At 41.6% G+C, this 27,494-nt stretch overlaps 1 protein-coding gene across 1 annotated transcript in view; it reads right to left on the reverse strand.

Moving 5' to 3' along the window:
• Nucleotides 1-27,494, reverse strand: part of HMCN1 (hemicentin 1) — a 688,208-nt gene that overhangs the window by 76,634 nt on the left and 584,080 nt on the right. Inside the window, 8 exon segments of the mRNA XM_029617466.1 lie at nucleotides 474-644; nucleotides 3,406-3,675; nucleotides 4,139-4,220; nucleotides 4,669-4,859; nucleotides 7,711-7,845; nucleotides 8,733-8,946; nucleotides 21,951-22,144; nucleotides 25,183-25,452. Of these exon segments, the coding sequence (XP_029473326.1) occupies nucleotides 474-644; nucleotides 3,406-3,675; nucleotides 4,139-4,220; nucleotides 4,669-4,859; nucleotides 7,711-7,845; nucleotides 8,733-8,946; nucleotides 21,951-22,144; nucleotides 25,183-25,452 (1,527 nt within the window).

Genomic DNA, 27,494 nt, shown 5'->3' on the forward strand with positions numbered 1-27,494 from the left:
TAAATTTCATCTGCCATTTTGATGCCCAATTTTCCAGTCTCACAAGGTCTTCCTGCAATTTATCACAATCTGCTTGTTTGGAGAAATGTGCAACATGTTTGAAGGTGGACTCTTGAAATGAAACATTTTGTGTTTTTCCAATGGGCAGTGAACATTTTTTAAATTATTTCTTGGGTAGAAATGGCCACATCGCTTAGACTAAACATATGGAAACAAGACATTGTCTTCTTTTTTCATTTTTGTACCTGACTGGATAAGATGGAGGAGGAAGGGAAGATAATGTCACGCTTCCATTTATGCAGAAGTGCAATTATAATGCAATGCACAAGATAAAGCTATCACCTTGTCCTAACAATTAGTTCTGAAATGCAAAACTGTAGATTTTCAGGGAGATGGGTACTCAAGAGACCAACAGAAGGTCTCAGATTTGTAACAGCTGCTAAGAATAGATCAGTTTGAGAAAAGTTAACTACCTGGGCATGGCTTGTTCTGACAGCTGCGAGTCTCTGCATCGGGCCCTTGGCAGTGCCGCCCGCCATTAGCAGGTAGCGGGTTGTTGCACTGGCGGATCCTCTTTTGGACTCCCTGACCACATGTCACACTACATGGTCGCCATTCCAACCATTCAGAAAACCCACCATGTACTGGAAGAGAAAAGGAGCACCTTACGTTTCAAGGTATGACAAAGATAGACATGCATTTTCATACTAAACCTAGCAATCTCTTGAAGGTATCTGATATCCATAAATGTATAACCTTACTTTTTTTAACCAAGCTGCTTTTTTATTAAAGTAGCAAATGTAATACAGTGCTTGTGTCCTACAATGACCACTAAAGAAGTTTTAGCATTCTGGGGCCTTTGCATTAAAGCTCAGCGAGCACATTAAGGCCGTTTAGTGTGCACAGAAACTAGCAGGAGAGGATCATTTGTGATCCTTTGTAAACAGGTTTGATTGTCCTCCATGGCGAGCTATAGTAAAGTCAGGATTTGTGGATATGTAGATGCTAATAGGTCAATCCTGGAATCACATATTTTATTCCAATGACAACACATATTGAGCTTTGAAAAAAGAAATTTAACACGCATGTTAAAATGCCACTTAACAAGTGATTCAATAAGATTTAAGTCCCAGATTCTTTTGCACAGAAATCTGAAAATGCATTGGTTAAATAGCATGAGCAAGGTTAGTTTTCTTTTCTTGTTTCTCCTGCTGGCTTCCAAAGGGCATACAAGGGTACCTGGCACATAAGGGTTATTTGTCAATTCAGCGGGATGAAGTGGGAGAGCCAGTATACCCCAGAAGACAGGTGAAAGGACAGAGTTCCAGGAAAGCAGAAAACTGAAATGAGTTCATGTTTAGAACCACCTGTCTTCTATGACAGTAAGGATTTTCCAAGAGCGATGTGATAGGAAATGGTTGTGGACAGAAGGGGCTATGCAAGGAAGAAGCTGGCTGCAGTGACTCAGAATGGTATTTGGCCAATGCTGCCCTCTATAACCATCCTACAGTGCAGGAGTGAGCAAACCGAGGGGCAGGCTTGAACAATCCTGAAGGGGGGCAGGCACACTAAAAATGGCCATGCTCTTGAATCTTGGCGCCATGGAGGCACTGCAAGCTCAGGCGGGAAGGAGGTGCCAGAACGAGGTAACATCACTGTAAGCATGCTGAGTCTCCTTTGCTGGGCCAAGGAGAGGAGTTGCTTCTGCTGTGGCAGGCCTGGGTGGGGGGGCTGCATACTCGGGGGGGCAGAACTGGACATGGGAGCAACCACTGTGCTCTTCCATAACTCAAGAGCAGCTTCCATTCCCCAGGCCTCGTCCTGCAAGGAGATCCTGCTGCCTACCCACGGTGAGAGAGCCCGGCCGGTGCCCACCAGGGGAAAAGAAGTGTTGAGGATGGGGAGGAGAATGGACAAAACGCCCAGAGAGAGAGAATGAGGAGGTAGAAGGGAGAGAGGGAGGATGTGGGCAAGGGAGAATAGAAGCAAAAAGTGTAAATAGGTTAAGCAAATCAAAACATGAAAAAGTATAAAAGATGAGCAAACTAAGTAAAATACAGGGAGAATAGGAAAAATTGATGAAAAAAAAAAAGGTTACGCAGGGTGGGATGGAATTTTTGTTAGCTCCTAAAACATTTTGGCCGGCACCTAAGTTTTTGAAAAAATTTCCAGCCCTTACCTTTGCAGTGTGTAGCCTGTGTGTTGTGAAGTGTATATCACTGCATTTGTCTGGTGAGCTTTGGTCTGTGTGTGTGGTCTACGTCTCTGTGTGTGTGATGTGCTCTGTGTCTGCCTGCGTCTCTCTCTCTGGGTGTTAACCTATCATAGCAGGAGCAGTTACAGTTCATTATAGTTGGTAATCAATAAATAAAATAAACAGGGTAATGCAGATGAGAATGAATTTACTCAATCCTACATTTAAGAAGTAATATCTCAAAGAGATAGTAACTCAATAATATACCTGGACTTGACCAACAATGCTCAAATAATGATTTTATTTATGAAATTGTAACCAAACTTTATTGGCACCTGTTAGAATGTAAGATAGACTAAGGTAAGTAAATGTAGGATATGTGCCTATTTGTAAACCGTTGCGATGGTATATAACTTAGCAACAGTATAGAAAAGTGTATAAATAAATAAATAAACAAACAAATAAATAAATAAATAAATAAATAAATACTCAAATACATGAGGCTGGATTTATGATTTTATTTTATTTATTTATTTAATCATGCCATTTGCACATAACTTATTTATTTGCACATTTGCAAATTATTTGCAAATTATTTGCACATTTGCACATAAATTATTTATTTAATCATGCCATTTGCACATAACTTGTAATTTGACTTGTATAACGTTTAACCATTTTATTCTTTCCTATTTCTTCCTCTTCACCAAGTTTTGCCACCCTTGTTAATTGTAACTGTACCTTCGGTCACCTAGTTTGATGTATTTAATGCACTCCCGTTTCATGTAAACCAGCAAGATATGTTCTCATGATTGCCGGTATATAAAAACCTTAAATAAATAAATAAATAAAAATAAAATGATTTGGCTACAGTTGGAGTTTCTTGCTTGTCAGGGCCCAGTAGGCTACAGATAACTCATGGAGATGAAGTGATCAGGGAAAAAACTGATGAGAAAAGGAAACTTCTAATGCAGGAGTGTAGGAAGTCTGTTGATTTGAATGGGAAGAGACCTTTCAGCTTAGCAGTTCTTCTCCTGAGTTTTCTCTTTGCTTCCCAATGTATGGCATTATACTCATCAGCTATTTCCCATAGTGTTTGCCTCATTATCTTAATCTGAATGCAATGCTCTGACCGCCACTATCCAAACAATTTTGAGAAAGGAACCCCGCACCCTTTCTTGGCTTAGCCGCACTTTGCTGGAGTACAGTACCTTGCACAGTGACTGGCACTTTCACCAGGACGGATCCCATCAAATTCCGGGCTACACACTCATACTCAGAGGTGTCCTCTTTCTGCACGGAAGCTATGCGCAAGGAGTTGTTAGACAAGATAGTGATCCGGTCACTGCTAAAAATGGGACGACCCTGGCGAGACCACTCGATGGTTGGTGGAGGCTCTCCTTCTGCCTGGCAGTGAATTACTACTGTGGTCCCAGCATCAATAATCTCCTCCACAGGTTCAACTGTGATAGTTGGAGGACCTGAGAGAAAGTGAGAAATTCAGTGCTTGTTATATACTTTACCATAAACTGCTGCAAGAGAAATTGTGAATTTCACCAGTAGCTACGATGGTCATTTCCAGCTCCACCATGAGAATCTAGCACCACGAAGAATCACAAGGTCATCCCAGTTCCCTCTTTCTGGAGAGTTGCTCCATTGTCTCACAACAGTCGACAGTTTGCATAGTGTGAACCAGGACCAGTGGAAATGGTAAGTGGTACCATTGGAAAGCTCAGTATATGCAGACAATGTACTGTAACCATGCATAGGCATCCCACTGCCATCTAGCATTGATGGGAAAACGCCTCCTACTGGTAACATTAAAAGAGGGTTGATGAGGGGGAAGGGTTATGGAAAATGTACTTTCCCACAGAAATATGCTGCTAAGTACCCTGATCAACAGGTTTAAAAATGTCCCTGCAAGTAGGAAATGATAAGACTTACTCTGAAGAGTCAGCGTCACACTGCGCTCTACCACCCCAGCTTCATTTGCTGCTATGCACTTATAATCCCCGGCATCTTCATTCTGCAGGGGGAGAAAGTATATGCAGACCTGAATAGTAACAGTGTGCAAAATCGTAATGCTAACAAAACTAGAGGCATGAGGCTGAGTGTGAAATTCAGATTTCAGCCATTTACAATACAAAATGATACAATTTCAAACCAAAATCCAAAATGACATAGCCTATCTGATCTGAGATGGCTTATGAGCTCAGTGCCCTTAGTGAATGTTTTATAAGACCCTGCAACAAGTGGACATCCTTTTGTCTAATTTTGTTTTATTCTTTTTAACCCTCTAGACCCCTTGCTAGTCTTGGCCTCCCTTGCCCCGCCAGACATGGATTCTATAGAGCCTGAGTCACAGGGCTGTTCCCCACCTTTAAGAAAAAAAACATAGCCATTAAATTAAGAATAAGCAAGACATAATAATGCTAATCCATTTCCAAACCCTAAAATTGTGTTGCTATCCTTACCACAGTGCCATAAATAGCCAAAGAACCATTGTTGAGTTGTCGAATCCTGTTGCTAATCTGAATTCCGACTCCCTTTTTGCTCCATTGGATCATAGGGGGAGGATCTCCTTGGACTTCACAGTTCAGTATAGCATTACCGCCTAAGGGCTCAATCCGGTTTGCATTAAGATCCCCATTGAAAACTGGAGGTTCTGAAGAAATAAAAAATTAAGCGTTAATCAAAGAAGACATAATCAACATCAGACTCCAAATTGGATTACTGCTCATTACTTTCTCATAGTTTGGTCTGACATGAGTCAGTCTCGTGATTTTTCTCCCATTAAACATGAAGAGGGTAATTTTATCATTCTCTGCATACTGAGGAATTTCAAAGCAAATTTATATGCATAAATTAGTGTTGAAAATCCTTTCCTAATTGGCCGGGCATGCATGGAATTGTCCATGCACAAACTTACACCTGCTCCAAGCAGAGCATAATTTGTGCATGATAACTTATACACCTACTCTCAAAAATTTGGAACTTTGTGCATAAGTTGTATCCAAGCCCCAATTCCACCCTCTGGAACGCTTACTTCCAATTACATGTACAAGTATGTGCGAAATCAAGTTTCACACGTCCTTTTACATGCATTGGACCCCAGTAGATTTTTAAAGCATCAAAGAGAGTTTTACATACATAAATCAGTTTGAAAATCAAGCCCAAATGGGATGAATTGTGAGAGTCATTTACCTGCATAGAAAATAATTTTGTGCTCATAAAATAGTTGCTATACAGTATAATAGCCTGCAGCTCAGTGCGCGTACAAGTATTTGTGTAACGCAATTTCACACATGCATTTTTCCCTATACTGGGGAGAGGTGCTCCAGGAGGTGAGTTGGGACTTAACGGCATTGTTAAGTCCCAACACTCTGGTACACCCAGAGTGTACCTTGTGGTACACTCTGGGTGTACCACAAGGCTCCTCCTTATCCCCTACCCTCTTTAATATATACCTCCTCCCCCTCTGCCAACTGTTAACAGATCTCAACCTAATTCATTATCTGTACGCAGACGACGTGCAGATTCTAATCCCTATAACAGAATCAATATCAAAAGCGCTCACTCACTGGAATAACTGCCTTCTTTCCATCACTAATCTTCTCAACAGCTTAAACCTGGTTCTCAACGCCTCCAAGACAGAGCTGCTCCATATCTCCTCAAATGAAAACAATATCACCCCACCATCACCACACTCTTCTCACATTACCTGCAAGCAGGTTAGAGACCTTGGGGTAATACTAGACAATCGACTAAACCTAAAGAAAATGGTCAACACAACTTCCAAAGACTGTTTCTACAGACTACAGGTTCTAAAACGACTTAAACCACTCTTATTCTTCCATGACTTCAGGACAGTCCTCCAAGTGCTACTATTTGCCAAAATAGACTACTGCAGTGCCCTTTTCCTAGGCCTCCCCAAATCCACTACCAAACCACTGCAGATGATTCAAAACGCAGCAGCAAGATTGCTGACCAGTACCAGCCGCGGCGAACACATCTCACCCATCCTCAGGAACCTACATTGGTTACCAGTTCATTTCAGAATTCTATACAAATCAATCACCTTAATTCATAAAACCATCCATCATCATCTTCAACTCGACCTGGAAATCCCATTCAAACTCCACTCCTCCAACAGACCAACTAGAGATATTCTCAAAGGCACTCTGAAATTTCCCCCCACTAAAGCCTCACGCCTCTCTACAACCAAAGACAGAGCTTTTTCGATAGCTGGCCCATCTATCTGGAATAGCATCCCATCAAATCTCAGACTGGAGCCCTGCCTTTTAACTTTTAGAAAAAGACTTAAAACCTGGCTCTTCCTCCAAGCCTTCACCGATCCACCAGACATTCACTAGTTTGACCTCACTCTTACCCGACCTGGCATTTACACTCAAGAATGGACTCTGACTCTTCCAGGTTAAAGCACCTATTAAGCATTTAACCGTACACTCTACGGTAACACTTTATATTTCTCCTGCCTTATCTTCCTTCCAGCTTGTCGCAAGCTTCCAAGTTCTCTTTCCCTGTTGATTGTAACTTTGACTTATTCCCTCCTATTGTTTAGCTCTCGTTTACTTGAATTGTTACTCCAGTTATTCCCTGTTAAATGTAAACCGATCCGATATGGTTATTACTATGAAGGTCGGTATAAAAAACTGTTAAATAAATAAATAAATAAATTTGCAAAAGTAAATGTCTTACTAATCCACAGAAATGATGCCCTACAAAGAGCAGGTGCAACTTTCTGTGGGTTATTTTGTGCACAGTGAAGGGGATTGCCCAAGCATTTTCAGAGCAAACTTAAAGGTATAGAAATTTGCTTTGAAAATGTGGGTAAAGTGTGTGTGTAAAAGTTGCATGAAGACTTTGCCCCAATAAGCAGCTATGAAATTACCCTTCAAGGGGCCAGTGTACGGCCTGGGCAAAAGTAAGGCCAAAAAGCACAAAAAGCTCAGCACATTCGAAAACAGGGCTTCTACTGTCGAAGGTTTTTATTGCCTTCAAATTCTGGAATTGACACAATTCCCTAGAAATATGTTATGGAAACACTTATTCAAAAAGCACTAAGGAACCTTTGCCTAAAGGGGCTAATGTTTTGCTCAGAGGAGCTTTGTCCCAGTTTTCTTTAATTTTTTTTTTTATTTTCTTGGCACATGTTCTATCCCCTTTTAGCCAATAAATTGCTATTTTATATGCTCACAGCACAGGCTTGCAATTGGAAAGTTGACGAGTAATCCTGTGCACATGGGCCCAGGCTCCTGAGGCGTTGCTGACCTGAGTATTTGTGTGCTCAGCCCTTAATAAGTGCATTACAGACAGGCCCACTGCGCCCGAGAGGCAGATTAGCAAGAGCCCACTAGTGCACGTTTTTACTTAGAGCTAATGGTGCCATCCAATGCATAGAAAACAAATTGGTATAGGTGCATGACTTGCCTGCCCTCAGGGGAATTTATTCTTATTGTTTAAAAGAATCTTGGTTCAGGCGGGATTATTCCTACCTTTAACATACACAAATCCAATGGCCTTGATAGAGCCAACACTGTTTTCCGCCATGCAAACATAAGTACCGGAGTCGTCTTTTGATGCTCTTTCAATAATAAGCTCACTGTGTCCATTCACACTGTCAAACTTTGCTAAGGAGACAGAATATGTGCAGAGTTAAAGGAATCCAAGGAAACCCCCGAAGAGCAGCACAGTAAAAGCATGTTAGCATCCCACATTTACTTATTTAGTTAGCATCTTTGCAGCAGGAGAGACATTGTTTATGCAGTGAACAAATTCCCAAAGCTATGACGTGCAGATATGGGCTGAGAATAAAGTTTGATTTATTTAAGTGAATTCATTTCAGCTGCTGGTAAAGAGGTATCAAACTTCTGTAGTGCATACATAGAAAGAAAGCAGACAGTCACATCACCTTTAAAGAGCTCAACAGATATTCTCTCTCCATCTGAAACGCAGCTAGTCAGTGCTTCACTCTTCCATGATAAGACATAAAACCTTTCAACAGAGGACTTTTCAGGCTGGGTTCTCTTTCTGGTAACAGAAAGGGGGAGAAAAATCCTAAACTCCGCCTACATACTCTGTATTTTCCCTCGTGCGGAGTCTACTGGAAGATCCGCGACAAATTTTCAGACAGACAGGCAGCTTACCCAGGGAAACGATTATTTGAAAACCGTTTTCTGAGAAGGTCACTTTCAAAGAGCAGAGAAAGTAAGCGCATCGTGCATTACAAACATACGTGTACCCGGAGACATACATTTAGTGCAGAAATACATAGTATTTTATAAACCATGAGGCTTACATGAAGGCTTACATGAGGCTTACATGTACATGAAGCATACATTTCTGTGGGCACACTTTTGTTCGCAAATGGTGTACAGTGGACAGCTTTGAAAACTTGTGTTTACTCCAGTGTACCTTAATCTCAATATCTAAATTCAAGCTAGATCACGTATCATAAGTATTTGGGATGGACTCAGATTTGCTCTCAGCATTTGGTATAGTGCAGGTCATAACTCACCAGGGATGATATTGTTGTTAAAGGCCCAGGTTATTTGGGGTAGAGGAATGCCAGTGGCTTGGCAGGTTAGCCTCAGCTGCTCTCCTTTATTTAAGGATATGTCTCCGGGAAGCTCCGTAAAAGCCGGGGGAACGTGCACCAGCAGGTTGACTGTGTGCATGTCTTCTCCTGCAACATTGCTAGCGATACATGTGTAACTGCCAGAATCTTTAGGCTAGCGCAAACAAAAAAAAAATGTATATATATCAACAATAAGAGGTATGCAACATCTTTAAAACCCTATTAACAAAACTGTCTTTGTACTAGATTCATTATATCAAGGTTAGTGAATGAGCCTATAGCATACAAGTTCACAATGGCCATTGTCAGTCTTCACCCTTCCTAAAACGTTTCTGATACTTCATGTGCTGTTCCTGCTGTTTCCACTATCCCTTAGAGATACCATTCCTGTAGAGCAGGAGTGGACAACTAGCATCTTGTAAACATCATGCAGCTCCCTGAACTCAAAAATATGGCACTTTAAATGCAGCTGGTAGCAGTGCTGAAGCAGAATCATAACCCATGTGGCCGAAGAGAGATGGAAGCAGTGTCATTGACCGTGCGAGCCAACAGGAGGAGGGGGATGTGTGGACATCCTGCGGGGCCAGAGGGAAGCAACGTCCAGGCTAGCCCCTTCATCCCACATGTGTGGGATGAAGGGGCTAGCCTGGTCACCCCAAAAAGTTGGTTTGTGCTATTGTAATCAAACAAAATGGTAGCTGAGCAATACAAAATGGACCCTACCATACTCAGGGCCGAAACAAGCATTTGTGCTGCCCCGTGTGAACAATTATTGTGCTGCCCCCTTCCTTGTTCTGTTTTTTTAACATAGAATTTGTGTTGTTTTTCCCAATAACCAAAACACAGTAGAAACTGTCAGTCTCTCAGTCTGCCCCAGGCCTCCCTTTCCTGTGAAAAAAAGCAAAGTTCCCTCCAGCAATCTAAACTTTCAAACTTGACACACTTCCTGAACCGATCTTATCCCATCTGAAGGTCCAAAATTGGTCAGGAGTGATCCCCAAGGTGTTCCTGCACCACCAAGCAGTTTGTAAAAATAGTGCCGGCTGGCCCTGTAGCTGGCAACTTTTTGTTGTACAGAACTGCATGCACTGCTGTGGTGCCACCCAGAAAACCCTGCAAAAATAGATACTTGGAACCCATATGCTATTAGGCCTATTGTAACTCGTGTTGGGTGTAGGTTTGGTTCTCAGAAAGTATTGAGTAAACTGAATGGTGATAATCATATAGTAAATTTTCCATACTAAAATAGTACAAACTAACAGCACTCGAAAAGGAACAACCCTATTTAAGAAAAGGCAATACTGCAAATTTTACACCAGGCCCTAAAACACCAGTACACCTCCTATGGGGAAAACAGAACAAACCAAGCTACTATAAATCTCTGCATAGAAACTACATGCTAGCAGAATACTCTACCTCAATTACATAGGCAGAATACAGAATAAAGAGGCCATAAAATATTAGGGATGTGAATCGTTTTTTGACGATTTAAAATATCGTCCGATATATTTTAAATCATCAAAAATCGTTAGAGCCGCGATACAATACAGGCCTGGCTCTACAATGGTTCCACTCATATCTAGCTGAAAGACAATTTAGCGTACAAATGGGAAACTCCACCTCCAAGCCCCACAACCTCTCTCAAGGAGTACCCCAAGGCTCATCGCTATCGTCCACACTTTTCAATATATATCTCCTCCCCCTCTGCCATCTCCTTGCTAAACTTGACCTTCCGCACTTCATATATGCCGATGACGTGCAGATACTTATTCCGATTAAAGACTCAATACACAAAGCCATTGAAACCTGGAAATCCGCCCTCTCTGATATTAGCAGCCTCTTATCTAACAACTTTCTCGCCCTCAACACTACTAAAACAGAACTTATCCTAATATCACCCCCCAACATATCCCCCACCCTCCTTATGACCCCCACACAAACACACAACAATGGCCCTGCCACTGACCACACCTTCCCCACCCATGTACGAAGCCTCGGCGTACTCATTGACTGTCATCTTAACTACAAGAAATTCATTAATAACACCCTTAAAGACTGCTTCTACAAACTGCACACCCTAAAAAGACTCAAACCTCTCTTACATCTCAGCGACTTCCGCACCATATTACAAGCCCTCATATTATCGAAAATAGATTACTGCAACTCCTTGCTACTAGGTTTGCCTAAAAACACCATCCAACCTTTACAACTACTCCAAAATGCAGCTGCCAGGATTCTCACCAACACTCACAAATATGATCACATAACCCCTGTACTCAAACATCTACATTGGTTACCCGTCGCATCTAGAATTACCTTCAAAGCCCTCACCCTAATACACAAATCCCTTCATAACAACAACATGCACTGGTTCAAAGAACACTTCTCCTTTCACAACAGTAGTAGACCCACCAGAAAACAATATCTAGCCACACTACACACCCCCTCACCTAAGCTTACTAAACTCCGCACCACTAACGAAAGAGCCCTCTCCCTAGCAGGACCGATAATTTGGAATAAACTACCCACTTCCCTCCGCCAAGAAACCTGCCCAAAAATATTCAGGCAAAACCTGAAGACTTGGTTCTTTAGACACTCATACACCTAACATTCACACATCCACTAGCCCCCCCGCTCCCTAACTCCTAACCTCCCTCCTCCCTTCTCCCCCCCCACCCCTTTTTCCTTCCCACCCCCTAACCACCCCTTTCCATCTTGCCTAACAATTAGCTTTCTACTATGCTTCCCGGAAAGCAAATTTATCAAGACAGCTTACTGTAAATAAGAACATTTTTACTCACAAACGTGTATATATTCCTCGACAACCATTGTATATACAAATTTATTCCTCCTACAAATGTTGATATCAATCATATCTAGCAGAATCTCCCTGCCCCTCTTCTGACTAACCACTATCATGTATCCCACTTAGTTAATTATTACTTGTATAACTTCCATATTATTCGTATGTTATTGTTTTTGTTATTATTATTTCTACTATTCCTATTATAATCATGTGACAAATGTAAAGCCTGTTGCTAAGTTCTGTTCTCTGTAAACCGATGAGATGTTCCCAACGTTCGTCGGTATATAAAAGATATTAAATAAAATAATAAAATAAAAACAATAACAATTCCCCCGATTTATCGACAAAAAATCGTAAATCGGGGGAAGGGAGAGGGGAAGGGGGAGGGCAGGAAAACCGGCACACTAAAACAACCCTAAAACCCACCCCGACCCTTTAAAATAAATCCCCCACCCTCCCGAACCCCCCCAAAATGCCTTAAATTACCTGGGGTCCAGAGGGAGGGTCCCGGTGTGATCTTTTACTCTCGGACCTCCAGTGCTTGTAGAAATGGCGCCAGCGCTACCTTTGCCTTGTCATATGACAGGTCAAAGGTAGCGCCGGCGCCATTTTGTTTTTTGTCCCCCAACGTCAGGAGCGTAGGAGATCGCTCCCGGACCTCCGCTGGACCCCCAGGGACTTTTGGCCAGCTTGGGGGGGCCTCCTGACCCCCACAAGACTTGCCAAAAGTCCAGTGGTGGTCCGGGAACGACTTCCTGCACGCGAATCATTTTTCCGTATGGAAAAACGATTCGCGGCAGAAGCGTAGGAGATCGCTCCCGGACCCCCAGGGACTTTTGGCCAGCTTGGGGGGGCCTCCTGACCCCCACAAGAGTTGCCAAAAGTCCAGCGGGGGTCCGGGAACGGAAAAATGATTTGCATGCAGGAAGTCGTTCCCAGACCCCCGCTGGACTTTTGGCAACTCTTGTGGGGGTCAGGAGGCCCCCCCAAGCTGGCCAAAAGTCCCTGGGGGTCCAGCGGGGGTCCGGGAGCGATCTCCTATGCTCCTGACGTCGGGGGACAAAAAAACAAAATGGCACCGGCGCTATCTTTGCCCTGTCATATGACAGGTCAAACGTAGCGCCGGCGCCATTTCTACAACGCACTGGAGGTCCGAGAGTAAAAGATCACACCGGGACCCTTCCTCTGGACCCCAGGTAATTTAAGGCATTTTGGGGGGGTTCGGGTGGGTGGGGGATTTATTTTAAAGGGTCGGGTGGGTTTTAGGGTTGTTTTAGAGTGCCTGAGAGTGGAAGATCACACCGGGACCCCCCCACTGGACCCCAGGTAATTTAAGGCATTTTGGGGGGTTTCGGGAGGGTGGGGGATTTATTTTAAAGGGTCGGGGTGGGTTTTAGGGATGTTTTAGTGTGCCGGTTTTCGATTTACACGATTTACACGATATTTAAAAAACCCACACTGCGACGATCCGATTCCCTCCCCCTCCCAGCCAAAATTGATCGTTAAGACGATCGATCACACGATTCACATCTCTATAAAATATAAATAGAAATGCATAGACAGAAACCAAACTGGAAACTGCAGTAAGCCAGAGTCTGTATTCAATACAGCAAGGTAAAACAGAAACATCAGTCATCAAACAATAAAATCAAGGAATATAAATCAATCATATTAGAACAACTATACTAATAAAATGAATATTTCCAGCAATGATGAACTGAAAAATATCCAATAATTAAGAGCTAATCCAAAATTTACAAAATTTTCCAAACAGCAGTAAAATGTTTCAGAATGACAGACATATCAGACACCAAATAATTAAATCCTCTGCTCTCCATACCTTAAAATGTTTGATTTCTAACCAATCTGAGTGTGATGTGGCTTAATGGGGCAGCATAAACTTTCTTCACACACACACACATAACGCAGGCAGATTCCCATTCACACACACACACACACACATCCAAGGGAGACTCCCATTCACACACATACAAACACACACTCATCCAAGATAGGCTGCCATTCAGACACACACACACTCATCCCTGGCAGGTTCCCATTCACATACACACACTCACATCCCCATCCAAGGCAGGCTCCATTTCACACACACAAAAAAGCACACATAAAGCACATACACTCATAACCCCAGGCAGACTCCCAATTCACCCCCCTCAGCTGACACACACACACCCATCCCATCCAGGCTCCCTTTCACACACACACATTCATACTCTCATCCCAGGAAGGATCCCATTCAGACACACACACACACAGACAGGCTCCCATTCACACTCAACCCCCTCCCAGGTAGGCTCCCATTCACTTCTCTCTCTTCAGGCCGGCTCCCATTTACACTTCCCACCCCCACAGGAAGAATCCCATTCACACCAGATGCTCCAGGCAGGCTCCCATTCACATTCCTCTCCCCAGGTAGGCTTCCATTAACATTCCTCTCCCCAGACAGGTTCCCATTCACACATACATACAACCCAGGCAGGCAGGCTCCTCCCGAGCCAGCCCTGTGTTATTCAAATCTTGCAGCAATAGCACTTCTTCTAAACTGATCTTCTGCATAATGAGATCAACATAAAGCAGTTGCACGTGTTTTGAATACCGTGCGGCTGATACAGCGGAGAGGCAGGAAAGCAGGCTTCTTCTGTGGGATGGGTTCCACCATTGACTTCCCAGGCCTTACTTCGGCTGCCAGTGAGATGGGATCCACCAGCGGCCTCCTGGGCTTCAGTTTTTTTTTGTGATCCCCTTCTGTCACTACCCATCAGGATGCGATGCCCTGTGCTGTTGGACAGTGTACATACCCAGTAGTGCCGGGCCTGGCCAGACTGCACTGAGTTGAAACCTGCCATTGTTGAATAGACTGAACATTGCTCTTCACTTTGTAATTAGCTGATACAGCCAGACACAAACTTGCTGAGTTCTGTGGCCTTGACAAACTTTGAATCTAATTGAGAGGCCCATTCAGGTGAACTACCGTAGCTGTTTTCCAGCACATGTCACTGTACACATGAAACTCACATGAAAAAGCAACTAGGAAAATGCAGCTACAGAAACTCATCAATTCTATACCAATGCATTGTGCAATATCCAGTCACGCTACCTACTTTTCCATTCTCTGCATTTGCATGAAGACCTGATACCTTCCAGAAAGATCTTAAAAAGATGCTAAAGACAATGAACTGGAATTCTTACCTGCAACTTACTGAATCATCCTGGCACACTTGCCTGTGCTCCTGCATACCAAGTTCCCATCCATTCCTGCCTTTCTGGTTGCCTCGGGCTTACGGAAAACCATTTAATCTGTCATCTTTGGACTATGGGGTATTGAGAATGCGTCGCCTGCTAGAGGGGTTACAGCTGGCTGTCTTTGTGCCGTAATGAGACACCAACCAGACCTTGGACCAGCAGCTAGGACTGCCTCAAAGAGACTGCCCAAATGTCTCCACATTCCTAACGTATGTAAAACTGACTAGTTATTCTTACATGCTGGGTATTTAGTTTGAAATGGGTTTCCAAAAATACATATTAAGATTAAGCTGGCATAGGGTGTTTTTAAGGCATTTGAACAGGAATGATTTTTCTATGATAAACAATTCTGAGCTCTACTTGCCACAATAAAATTTGTATAAACTACAAAAAGAAGTAAAGATTTTAATTTGGTTTGTAATTTATCAGATATGCATTTATTTATTTATTTTAAAATCGTGTAGCCGCAAAATCCTTCTTTGTTCAATGTGGATAACAAAAAAATGTACATACAAATTAAAACATGTAAAAACCAACCAATTTAATATATCACATTAAAACATAAAACTCATCTATAGTACAAAGCACCAGCACTTCCTCAGCTACCACTGTGCAATCTAGGTTAACCTTCCTGATGTGCCTGGATAAACAAGTATGTTTTCAGCTTCTTATGAAAAGTTTTATGATCTTGTTCAAGTTTTAATACAAGAGGTATCTTATTCTACTGTCCCAGTCCTATGATTAAAAATGCATTGTAACATGTATGCTGTAACTTAAAATCCTTACCATAAGGAGCAACCAATAGCTTCTGGGTTTGAGAAGGCAAAATGTGATTCGGCATATACTCCAGAACTTTTCCAAATAAACAAATACTTTCATCATATATCATCTTATGTACTAAGGTCAACAGCTTAAATTGAGCCCTTTGTTCAATAGGAAGGCAATGGAGTTCTTTCATATAGGATCTTACACTCATCCTAACTGCAGCATTCATCATCAATTGTAATGCCTTTAAAAGATACTTAGGTAATCCCACATGTAGATCATTACAATAATCTACTGTATTTAAAACGAAGGCCTGCACCACAAGATGGAAATCCATTGGATCCAAGTAATTCCGCAAATGCTTCACTACATGTAATTTATAAAATGCAGCCTTTGACACATTTCTAATATGATTTCTAAGGGAAAATTTCCCACTACTGTAATCCCCAAATTTCTTACTTTATCAGACATATAAATACTCTGCTGCCCTACAGTAAGAACTAAATCCTTCAATTGGCTTGACTGCCAACAATCTAAGTATCTAACAGTTTGGATTCCTGAACATTTATCTTCCTTACAGGCCATGCTGGCTGAAGGAAGGATGCGAGTGTGATTGGTCTGCACAGCAGAAGGGAAGAGAATGAGGAGCAGCTTCAGCCATTACAGTGCCAAAGGAAGGAGGCAACAGTGTTATTGTCCAACAGGAGAAAATAACTGCTGCTATTGCCTTCTGGTGAAGACAGTAATAGAGACTGTGATGGGGGGAGGAGGGATTGATAGAGACTGCTGGGGACAAGAGGGTGTTTGAGAAAATGAGAGACTGGTGGGGCCAGTTTGGGGGGAACTCAGCGAGTGAGAGCAGGAGACTGGCCAAGCCAGGTTGGGAAAAGTGCATGAAAAAGAGGGGGAGACTGGTATCATACATTACATATATGCGGACGACATCCAGCTAATTTTACCAGTAGACGAAACAATTGAAAAAACGTTGAACCTAGCAATGCTATACCTAGGCATAATTAAACAACTGCTGTGCCAAATGGAACTAGTAATTAATATTGAAAAAACAGAATTCATACACCTTGAACGAAAAACAATTGAATTCATCCAGAATCCCATCAAACTCAGAAACATTCAGATAGTGGAACTAACAGAAAAAAACTCAAAACCTAGGAGTAATAATTGACAATGAAATCAACTTCAAACAACACATATCATTGAAAGTCAGAGAGGGGTACGCGAAACTAATGGTCCTTAGAAGGCTAAAACCACTACTAACCCAAGCACACTTTCGAACTGTTCTTCAAGCACTTATTTTCGCTAGCGCAGACTATTGTAACACACTCTTCCTTGGATTACCACATTCAACGCTAAGACCACTCCAAATATTACAGAACTCTGCAGCCAGAATCCTAACTGGAAAAAGTAGAAGGGACCACATCACTCAAACTCTTGCCAAATTACACTGGCTGCCAATCGAACAAAGAGTACAATTTAAAACACTTTGCACAATCCACAAGTTAATTAATGAAGAAAATACTGATTGGTTAAACACTGCATTAAGACTATATGTTCCCCAGAGAAATCTCAGATCAGCAAATAAAGCCTTGCTAAACATACCCTCTGTAAAGACAGCTAAACTAACACAAGTAAGGGAGAGAGCACTGTCGTTAGTCGGCCCTATATTATGGAACTCAATGCCACCCGAAATAAGACTAATGAGGGATCAAAAACTTTTCAAAAAAGGCTTAAAAACATGGCTTTTCAAAAAGACTTTTCGAAGTGAGAGTGGGAAATAGGTGTTACTAAGAAACAAGAAAAGGACTTATACACACAGGCAAAAGTCACCTGAGAACATATGTGTTTTTATTTTTATTTTATTTTATCACACTTAAGTATTAAGTTAAAGAATTACAGTATACTGCATCTACGGTTAGCTCATAAAGAGAACTTTAATACACTTTACATATAGCTTATAATATCGAATCATGTATCTGAACAATTATGGCACCCTCTAGTTAAAGTAAATCCATTTCGAACTTATTTATGTGCCTATTTGTAAACCGTTGTGATGGTATATCACTAAACGACGGTATAGAAAAGTTTTTAAATAAATAAATAAATAAGAAGGAAAAGGAGACTGGTTGGGGAAATGAATGAGAGAGTGTGAAGATGACTTTTTTCACAGTTTGATTTTTTCATTTTTAAAAGGATCTATTTTAATTTTAACTCGTTTTATTTTGGATCGATCCAAAAACTTTTTGGTCTAATTTTTTTAGCTCAAATGTGTTAATTGTTATTTGTATTTTTGTGTTATGTGTGTGTCATGACACCTGAAAAATGCAATGAATGAATGTGTGTGTCAGTTTAGAGAAATCCATGTTTCTGTGTAATGTCTGAGCATTTACGTTGTTTGTGGTCCTGACTATTGCATGTTACCTAATAATAAAGATGGAATAATATGCAGATGTAGGGACTACTAGATGTAGGGAGTTAAGGACATGATGGAATTTGTCTCATTGATTAATTTGAATTTGTTTTGCTCTTATATTAGGCTTTAATCCGTGACATATGCATCTAAAAATGAGTTAGGCTATCCTCCAATGTCAGAAATCCACCCTGCTAAGAGAACTGCATACATCATGTGTCATTGATTTCAGAAATCATCCCATCTTTTGCACAGAAATCATCTTGCACCCTTCATTATATAGACCTTTATTTGACATGTGATAACTGATTATCATAGCAAAAATATTTATGATACACCTAGTCAATATTTAGTTATGTACACATTTGAAAATGCCACTATTTAGATTTTAAGTTAATGACACAGTCTGAATTACAGCAGTTTTTTAGTCTCTACAGTCCAAGCATTTTGTAGCATTATCCAGTCCTACACCTTATAATGCGTATATGCATTTACTTGCTAAGTCAGTGAGATGATTATTTGATATGTTCTCTTTTACTTTTATCTATGAAAGCTAGTCTGATCAATCACCTTGTCCCACTACTTGCCACTTTACAGTGTGATATGTTTTGGTATAAATCAAATATTCCCTTGAGTTAAATTCTGCCCTATTGCTGCTTCTGCACAAGTATGTGTCTTTATTTCTTCCCTTGCAGCCTACATTTATGGCACTCACTTTGCTGGCCTTTCACATTCTATTCCCCCTGCTCCTAATCTTACCCAATATACCGAATTTGGTTAGCCTCTTGTACTATGAGTAAGAAAGGTATATTCTAAATACCTTTTTGGGCATTTCTTCTTGTAACACTACTTATCAGTTTATTTACAACCTCTCACAGATGTGCGCTGGTAGTGTGACACTTCTGTGTACCTACAGGCCCACTTCTGCCTATGACCAGAATATGACTTATGCTTTGCAACACTTTTATAACTTGTCCCACATATGTATGCACAACACAGTGTGAGTCCTTCTTCTGATTCTTGGTTTCCCTCTTTATTTTCATGGTTTCCTTCACTTTTCTGGTTATGTGCATTGCTTATATCCCTGTTTGCCATTCTAGTGAAAATTATCCTGGGTTGTTGGTTACAATAGCAGTGCTCCTTGCAGAGGCTGAGTATTATATGAGAAAAATAATACTTTCATACTAGACTCTGTTCTTCCTATCTTTACACTTGTTACACCACTATTATGTAATTACTTGGCTCCGACATGATACGAACTTCCGTGAATGCCGGTATAGAAAAAAACACAAATAAATAAATATGTGGTCTTGCTATTATAAGTTAGGTCCTTTTTATAATACAGGTATCATTACAGCTCAATAATAGAGCTAACGAATACCTAGTGAAACATGGAAATGACAGCAGAAAAAGGCCAATCGGCCCATCCAGTCTGCCCAGCAAGCTCCCACACATTTTCCCATCCTTATCTTTTTCATCAACCACCAAGTTCAGGGTCCTTGTTGGTAACTGTTAGATTCAAATTTCCTGCCATCCCCTGTCATTGATACAGAGAGTAATATTGGAGTTGCATCAAAGGTGAAACTTAGACATACTGCTATTATTTGTTAATTAGAGAATGCATGTCTACCTATGAGTCTCATTTACTTTAGTGGGGATCTAAAGGGATCACAATGTACACGAAAGGTTAGTTGTTAGCCTACACATTTCAGACCATTTGCCATAATCACTTCATACTGTTCTGTCCTCCCCTCTGGTACTCATATGTGCCACTCTTGCCATTTGTAAGTGGCACAAGAGGGAAATGATGAGTGTGCCTGAACAGAAAACCAACATGGAGAATGGTAACCGACCTAGCATCCTCTGCTCTCTTAGCCTATGTGACCTCAAAGTGACTTGCTGAGCATGACTTGCAGAATTCCCAGGATATCTGCACAGGCAGTCAAGCTGGTTCCATAAGGTGACGCCTAATCATAGGGTCAAACAAAGCAGAAACCAATGCAGGAACTTCAGGCTATCCTTCACAATAAGAGGCACTCTCTCTCAGGGGTTTCTATAAACACAACCTCAGATGTGTTAATTACCTTGACCAGCAAGATTTTAACAGAACAAAAGACTATCCAAAGAGTGATGGTAAATGGGCCCCAACCTTGGAGAAATACTCAGGGGTAGCTAGGGGTGATCTTATCATGCTGTTGACATCACAACCAATGTAAATTATTCTCTAAGGCAGTCACGCACACTAAAATCTTCCACAATATTGTATGTTATCTATAAAAGAAGGATCACTTCCTGTATACGATGAGATGCTGGTGGTCTGTTTGTCAGAGGCAAGGCATCAGTATCTCCCAAGAATACTTATTTTGTTCAATAAAAAATTATGCTTTCAATAAATATCTAAGTGTTCCTGTCTCCCTGGCCATAAGCGTCATAAAAAATGGTGTGGCGCTAAATACGAAGGAGACTGATAAGGCTACATGGAGACAGATAACTAAAAAACCTAACTAGTTATGTTTGAATAAAGGTGGTTAGATTTTTTAGCTATCTGGCCTTGTGTGGCTGGATAACTTCCTACTTAACCAGATGTCTTGAAAAGTTATCCAGGTAATAAGCACTTAAAAAAAAAAAAGGAGATGAAATAAAGGGCCTATGGCCCGATTTTCTACTTTCCCCTTACAAAACTGGCACATGCCCTGTCGGGCCATGCACCCCCCAATCCTATAATTTTCTTTAAAACATTAGAGAAGTGATCCAGATCCGATCATGGCATCCACGACACTCACTTCCCTGGATTTCTCATTATTTTAAATGCTGCCACCGGGTCCTCCCTCCACCCACCAGTCTGAATATTCTGTGCCAGACCCCCATCCTCCCGGATGCTCTCCCCATCTCCCTGAACCCTGTAAATCCATGCCAGGAGTGGGATATGAACTTAACCCGCAACCAGTCAGCTCCTGTGCTGGAAGCGTACGCTATACATCTATGAAGCAAGTCTAAAATTATCCAGCTAACTTACAGGTAGATGCATCAGGCCGCGGTAGTGCTCTATCGATACTTTTCTTCTCTCCACTCAGCTTCCCTCCTCTATAACAATGACCATCTTTGCATGCGATTTGCATGCATGAATAATGCAAACACACACATAGAAGGTCATGCATAGGCAATCCTATGCAAATATTTTATTGCGGCTGACTGAGAAGGTAGTCAGTCGCGATAAAATAACAGCACCTTTTTGAAAGCGTTAAATGTGAGGCGGGAGGGCCTGGGACCCTAATAAGAGTTTCAAGGCTCCCATCTCACATTTGAAGAACCAGGAAATTTAAAAAAAAATAAAAATTATGTGCTGCCAAATGAGGAGGTTGAGCACCAGTTGAAGCGGCCCCAGCTCCCTCAAAGTTTAAAAATAGATTAAATGTTGCCACATGGCGACGGTCCCCCCAAAGGCCACAAATAAATAAAATTGTCCCCATCCCCTGACAACCCCACTCCCCACCCCTTTATCCAAACATGGCTCCGGCTCCCCCATCCCAAACCCACCCCCTCCTCTGAAAGCATAAAAATAAAATTAGGGTACAGGCCCCCATCTGCCTCCTGCACCCTCAAACCTTAAATTTAAGACGGGGCTTATGCAGTCAGGCTGGAGCGTGCCCTTACATCCGGCCCTGTCAGCGCCATTTTCTAAAATGGTACCACCCTGACCTTGCCCCAACCATGTGACTGGGGCAAGGTCCGGAGACTGGACCCAGACCACATAGCTGAGGTCCGATCCCTGCACCCCGGCCCGACTATGGGAGCCCCATTTTGAATTTAAGGTTTGGAGCGTGTGGGAGGGGCCTGAACCGTAAGCTACAGTATTTCCTGTATTGTCAAAACAAATGATGTTTTAAATAGAACTTACAGAAATATTGTCCAAAACGAGTTCTCCGTGCTGCAGCACCTTGTATTTTGCTGGTGTGTCTGTCAGACGCTCACCCGTTTTCTTTTGCCAGGTTATTGCTGGGCTTGGAACGCCATCCGCTATGCATGGAACAATAACCTGGGAATTCTGCGTGGCGGTGAACTCTGTCTCAGTGTGGCTGATTCTAGGTGGGGCTGTGGGGGAGTAACAATATTTCAATTAATGTCTGCAGAGCAGCTGCAAGGAGGAGAGAGATTTAGGGGTGACTTTTTTTTTTTTTTTTAATAAATGAACTAAATAATCACAGTCCCGAACATAAATCTCACCTATTTATTTATTTATTTAACATTTTTCTATACCGATCTTCAAGGTTGAATACCATATCAGGTCGATTTACATCAAACAGAGGAAAGATAACTGTAACATAGGGAACAACTTATTGTAATCAGAAGAAACAAGTTACATATAACAAGGACCATAAACTTGGAAGCTGATTCAGCTGGAAGAAAAAAGGCCCGAAGAGGGTATTAAATTATATACAAGAGAGTCATGGCAGAATTTGGTCTAGTGCTAGTCAAATTATTAGATGAAAAATAAATGAAGAGGCAATGCGTTGCGGTAATGATCTCTGATCTACTATGGTCTTGTCTTAATCTTAAGAGCGGCATCCTGTGGATTACTGGTGTAGAGAGATTCTACATCTAAACTGACAAAAAAGAATTCAGTGGAAGTGTGGGTAAATCCTGCAGTCTCTTAACATATGAAAGGAGTCTTGGATACAGAATTTGGCTGACTGGACACTATTTTGTAAAAAAAAAAAAAAAAAAAAAAAAAAGTCCACAAAAATGGACAAGGGTTCTAATAAAGAATCATTAGCAGAGAATGTAGGAAGACAGTGGATTATCCAATGTTTCACACCATACAATACTGGAGTATGTGGGCGCTTAGCTTGCAAAAACATCATCTCTTTAGAACTTAAACTTTGTGTAGCTGCTTCTTCCAATCAGCTAGAAGTCACATCCAACATCCTTGGTGTCAGATCACATGAAAGACACAAATAATACATGAGAATCAAGACTTACAAATAGAACTTACATACAAGACAAATAAGAGACTTTGGCGTTTTTATTTATTAAAGAATATGGTTAAAACCAACAAGTTTGTGATCAGGAGAACCAGGGATTAAGATTTAACAATAGCCTCAAAAAGGATGGATTTGAATGATGCCCTAACTCAGGAGGACTAGCACAGGTGATGGAGGAGAAGGGTGGTCTGGGGGAGTCTTGGCCATCCAACCCCTCCCCCTAACCCCTAGGGGCTCCCTAGCACTGGGCAGTGCCAAGGGACTTCAGTGGGAAGTTGAGTAGCAGTCAGTGCCATATCCAAAGAGCATGGCAGTGTTAATGTCGCAATCGGCGGTCCACAGGCTGCTCCCGTGGACTGCCACTCTTACCTTCAGCCCTGGGCCTGAACTAATCCCACCAATGTCCACTTCTTAGTACATGGCAAGACACTGTTGAAATGCGGTGGACGCCAATGCACCTGTTCTCTTCCCTGCTAGCTTCCTTAGAGGCGCGCACACTCGCATCATTCAGAAATTTAAAGGGGCCATGGCGGAAAAAGCCCTGTGGCCCCTTGAGGAAGACATCAGGAGACTGGGCCTACAAAAGGCCCATACATGACTGCAGTCCTTGCCTTAGCAACAGGTCAGCCTGCTTCCAGTGATGCAAGTTGCCAGCTTCTTTGTTCCTGTGTCTCCAGTTCCAGCTTTTCTATGTCTCCAGTTCCAGTCTTCAGCTTCTGGTCCTGAGTCTTCAGGCTTCAGCCTCTGTGGTCCTTGTTTTCTTGCTAGTCCTTCTGGTTGCTTCTTCAGGTCTTCAGTGTGTTCTCCTGCTTGTTTTGCCCCTTGCCTGCCTGCCCTGCAATCTGTCTCTCCTTTACCCTTTGGATGGATATTGGGCATATTGACCTCGGGCCTGACTCCTGTTCCTGCCTGTAACCATAGCCTGCCACCAGATATGTCTTGCCTTCCCCTGTTCCAACCCTGCTACATCCACAGATCTCATCACAAGCAGAGGCCCCCACCTAAGACCTGCTGACCACCGTATCCAAAGATTCAACTCAAGGGGAACGTGGGCTGGTAAAAGCAAATCTCTAGATGGGCCTCTGCCTCATCTGGGTCTGCCAACTGATGGTGGAGACCTTCAGGGCTCCACCCTGCAGGTAGCGTCAACTCTGCCTTGGCCCTAGGGTCCACGCTTGCAACAGTTAAAATGCCAGTGCTGTACTTACCAGACAGAGAGCTTATTGACTGGCAATAGTGAGATGCTTCTTGCATAAAAGCCGAAGATAGCACATTTTGTATTCTTTTCGAAAGTAAAATAAAGGAAAGCGGGAAGGCAGTAAGTAATAGCGTGTTAATGAATCTCCATCACTAGTATTTGTTCATCTTTCACGCATTAATTTTTATCTGCTGTTTGATTACATTTAAATGTGAGTTTAAGATGTGCTCTTCCTAACATAGCAGCAGAAAGATCTAAAGAAGGGGCTTGTGCAAACCTTATAGTTTATCATCCTGACAGTTAATGCCTGGGCGAGAGGAGTTGAGGCACAGCATGGCGAGCCTTTGGATTCTCCCTTGTGTAATAAATGTAAGAGGAAGGTTTTTATCTCATATGTTGTGGCCATGTAATGGGATACAAAGGTTCTGGAAAGAGCTAGTTATTGTAATTAGTAGGGAGTGGGGGAACTGCATTACCTCTAATTTCCCTTCTGGATGTATTACGCTGTGTTAAAGATTTAACAATAGACAAGCAAGCAATGTTTGAAAAAAGAGGTCTTGCCAATGAAGAAATGTCGCTGTGGGATTGCACCTGTCTTGGCTGAATGGATTTCAGGCCCTCATGTGATATTCCCAGGGAAAGGGCATCTTAGCGCTACAGAAAGTGTAGCAGGAAACTTGGGCACATTCGGCAACGAGTTTTTTTTAAACTTAATTTCTAAAAATAATGTAATTCTGCCTCGGTGGGATGCGGTAGAAGCTGGGAAATTGTATCTCATGTTCACAATGTTTGTTGAAATGATGCTGGCTGACTGTAGCTATAGTTGTTTTTGTTGTGTTTATTTCATTTAAAATGCAGTAAAAAGATTTATAAAGAATAAAAGAAAAAACGGGGGCTTGGCTTGAGCACCGTGCGAGATCCCTCCCGCAAACGTTTGCAATCCTACTTACTGTGCACAGTGAGATCCATGGTGGCACTGCTCGATCCGGCTACGTTGGCGGCTGTACAGGTGTAGCGCCCAGAATCATCAAGCTGCACAAACGCTATTTGCAGAGCCCCTGTGCTAAGGATCCTCCGCCTCATTGACTCTGTGATCTGCTGTCCATCTTTGTACCAGTTGATGTCAGGAGCTGGGTAACCATTTGCCTCACACACCAGAGTCACCGACTTATCTACCACCACTATGTATTCTTTGGGGGGTGAGCTGATTACAGGAGGAACTGAAAAATACATAGAAGCAGATGGATATAATTTCCGGCAGGTAGCTGTGTTTACCGAAATGTGAGCTCATGTCGGGTGATTGAAATTAAGCGATCATGTGGAACATTCACAAACAGCGGGACTTCATGAATCAAATTTTAAGATAAGTAACAAAGAGTTTTTTCAATTGGGGCTGGTTAGGAATATTCAATTTAAATAACTAATAAATAGAAATTTAGGGTTGGTACTTTAATGAGATTTTTTCCTATTGAACCGGCAGATGAGTGACAACTGAAGGTGTTTATTGCTGATCCCACTTGGGGCCCAATGTGTGGTGAGAGGTGGTGAATGTAAATTGTATTACACTTCTGCCCTTTCTGGATGCCATGTTCAGGAAAGACATAATAGTTAAGTGATCAATGAAATTGGGTTGATAATTGATAGGGCTCTTGGTTTAGTTTGACAATTAGTAGTAGAAGAGGTCTCCGCTTTGTTTTATATACAGATTATTTTTATAACTGGGTCACTTTTTTTTTTTTTTGCATTGGGGGGATTGGCTTGGATTTGGGGGAGACAGTACTGGTCTACAAATTAGAAAATACTCTAGGACATGAGCTGAAGACCCCTCTCAGCCACTGATTCTCTGCATGCCTTAGTCCTAAATTTTTTTTTTTTCCAAAATAATTTTTATTATATTTTTAAATAAATACAAAAATAAAAGACAACTTACAAAAATAAAACACAATACAATAAAAATACAATATCAAATTAAATAACCAAACAACAATCAAATATCCCCAATCACAATCATACATTATCTTTCATCCATTTAAAACCACACCACATTCAACACAACATTCATACATTTCTTATTACATAAACCTCCATTTAAGACCAGTCATGTTTATAACCAGAATCAATCAAACCAGCTTGTAAATCTTGAGGGAGTATCGCGTAATAAGCTTGCCAACAAGCACAATACAATTTATCAGGTTTGCGTGTACCGCTACGGAAGTCCATAAATTCCATTTGTAAAAGTAATATCATTCTATTTGTCCACGCTGCTAGGGTAGGTATAGCCATTGGATCAGTCTTAGTCCTAATTTAGTCTTAGTCATAAGATTTAATTGCTCTTTCTTTATTACATATCACATTTACAGTCATCTACCAGAAGGGCATGGCGCTGAATGCAGAGCACTTTCATCAATGGGGAGACATCAAACTATGATTTCCAAAGAATTGGAACGTATGATACTTTTTCCAAAGTTTTTCCCAATAACATACTCGGTAAAGCTAGCGATCAGGAAACAATAAGGACTTTGCTGTCCTTTCAATGTCTGCTTAGTGGTAGAAAACCTATGCTTGAAAATAGCATTCTGCCACCACTGAAAAATGAAGCCGCAATTCAAGAAAACGTGCCATTTGGGAAGAATGATAATGCTGCAATTCATAACCTCTAGCACTTGGTATAATTCAGAGATATTGTCAGTGGAATAGAATGGAATGGTTGTTTAATAAACTCTTGCTGCAACACTAAAGGTGTTCCAATAAAAGCATTGCAAATAAGTCTAGATGTTTATTTTTGGAATCAGGAAGGACACAATTATCCTAGCATAACATTTTTTTTTTTTTACTGCAAAAACATTTCAACTATATAATCTGATCAGGAATAACAACCAAACTAAGGGTCCTATATACTAAAGGTTTTCCCCCATTTTGGGATGATATGGTACCTACTGTGATTGAAAGATATCTAACATGCATATGAATCTCCAATTTTCCTTGCATGTAAACAGATGGATTCAGGACCAGTGGGTTTATGCTCCCCTGCCAGCAGATGGAGACAGAGCAAGCTGACGTCACAGCCAATCCCATTGCTCGCGATCCTATCTTATACGCATCCAACCTATATTGTCTAATCCCTCCCACCTCCTAGTATGAATGTATCTAACATGCAACCCACTAATTTTTACCTTCGCACATGTATTATAGTTAGTTTCTTGTAAACTGTTCTAAGCTATATTGTAAATACAACCATTCCTAAGCCATGTCTTCTATATGT

The sequence above is a fragment of the Rhinatrema bivittatum genome, chromosome 10, assembly GCF_901001135.1.
Source record: "Rhinatrema bivittatum chromosome 10, aRhiBiv1.1, whole genome shotgun sequence".
NCBI classification, from domain to species: Eukaryota; Metazoa; Chordata; class Amphibia; order Gymnophiona; family Rhinatrematidae; genus Rhinatrema; species Rhinatrema bivittatum.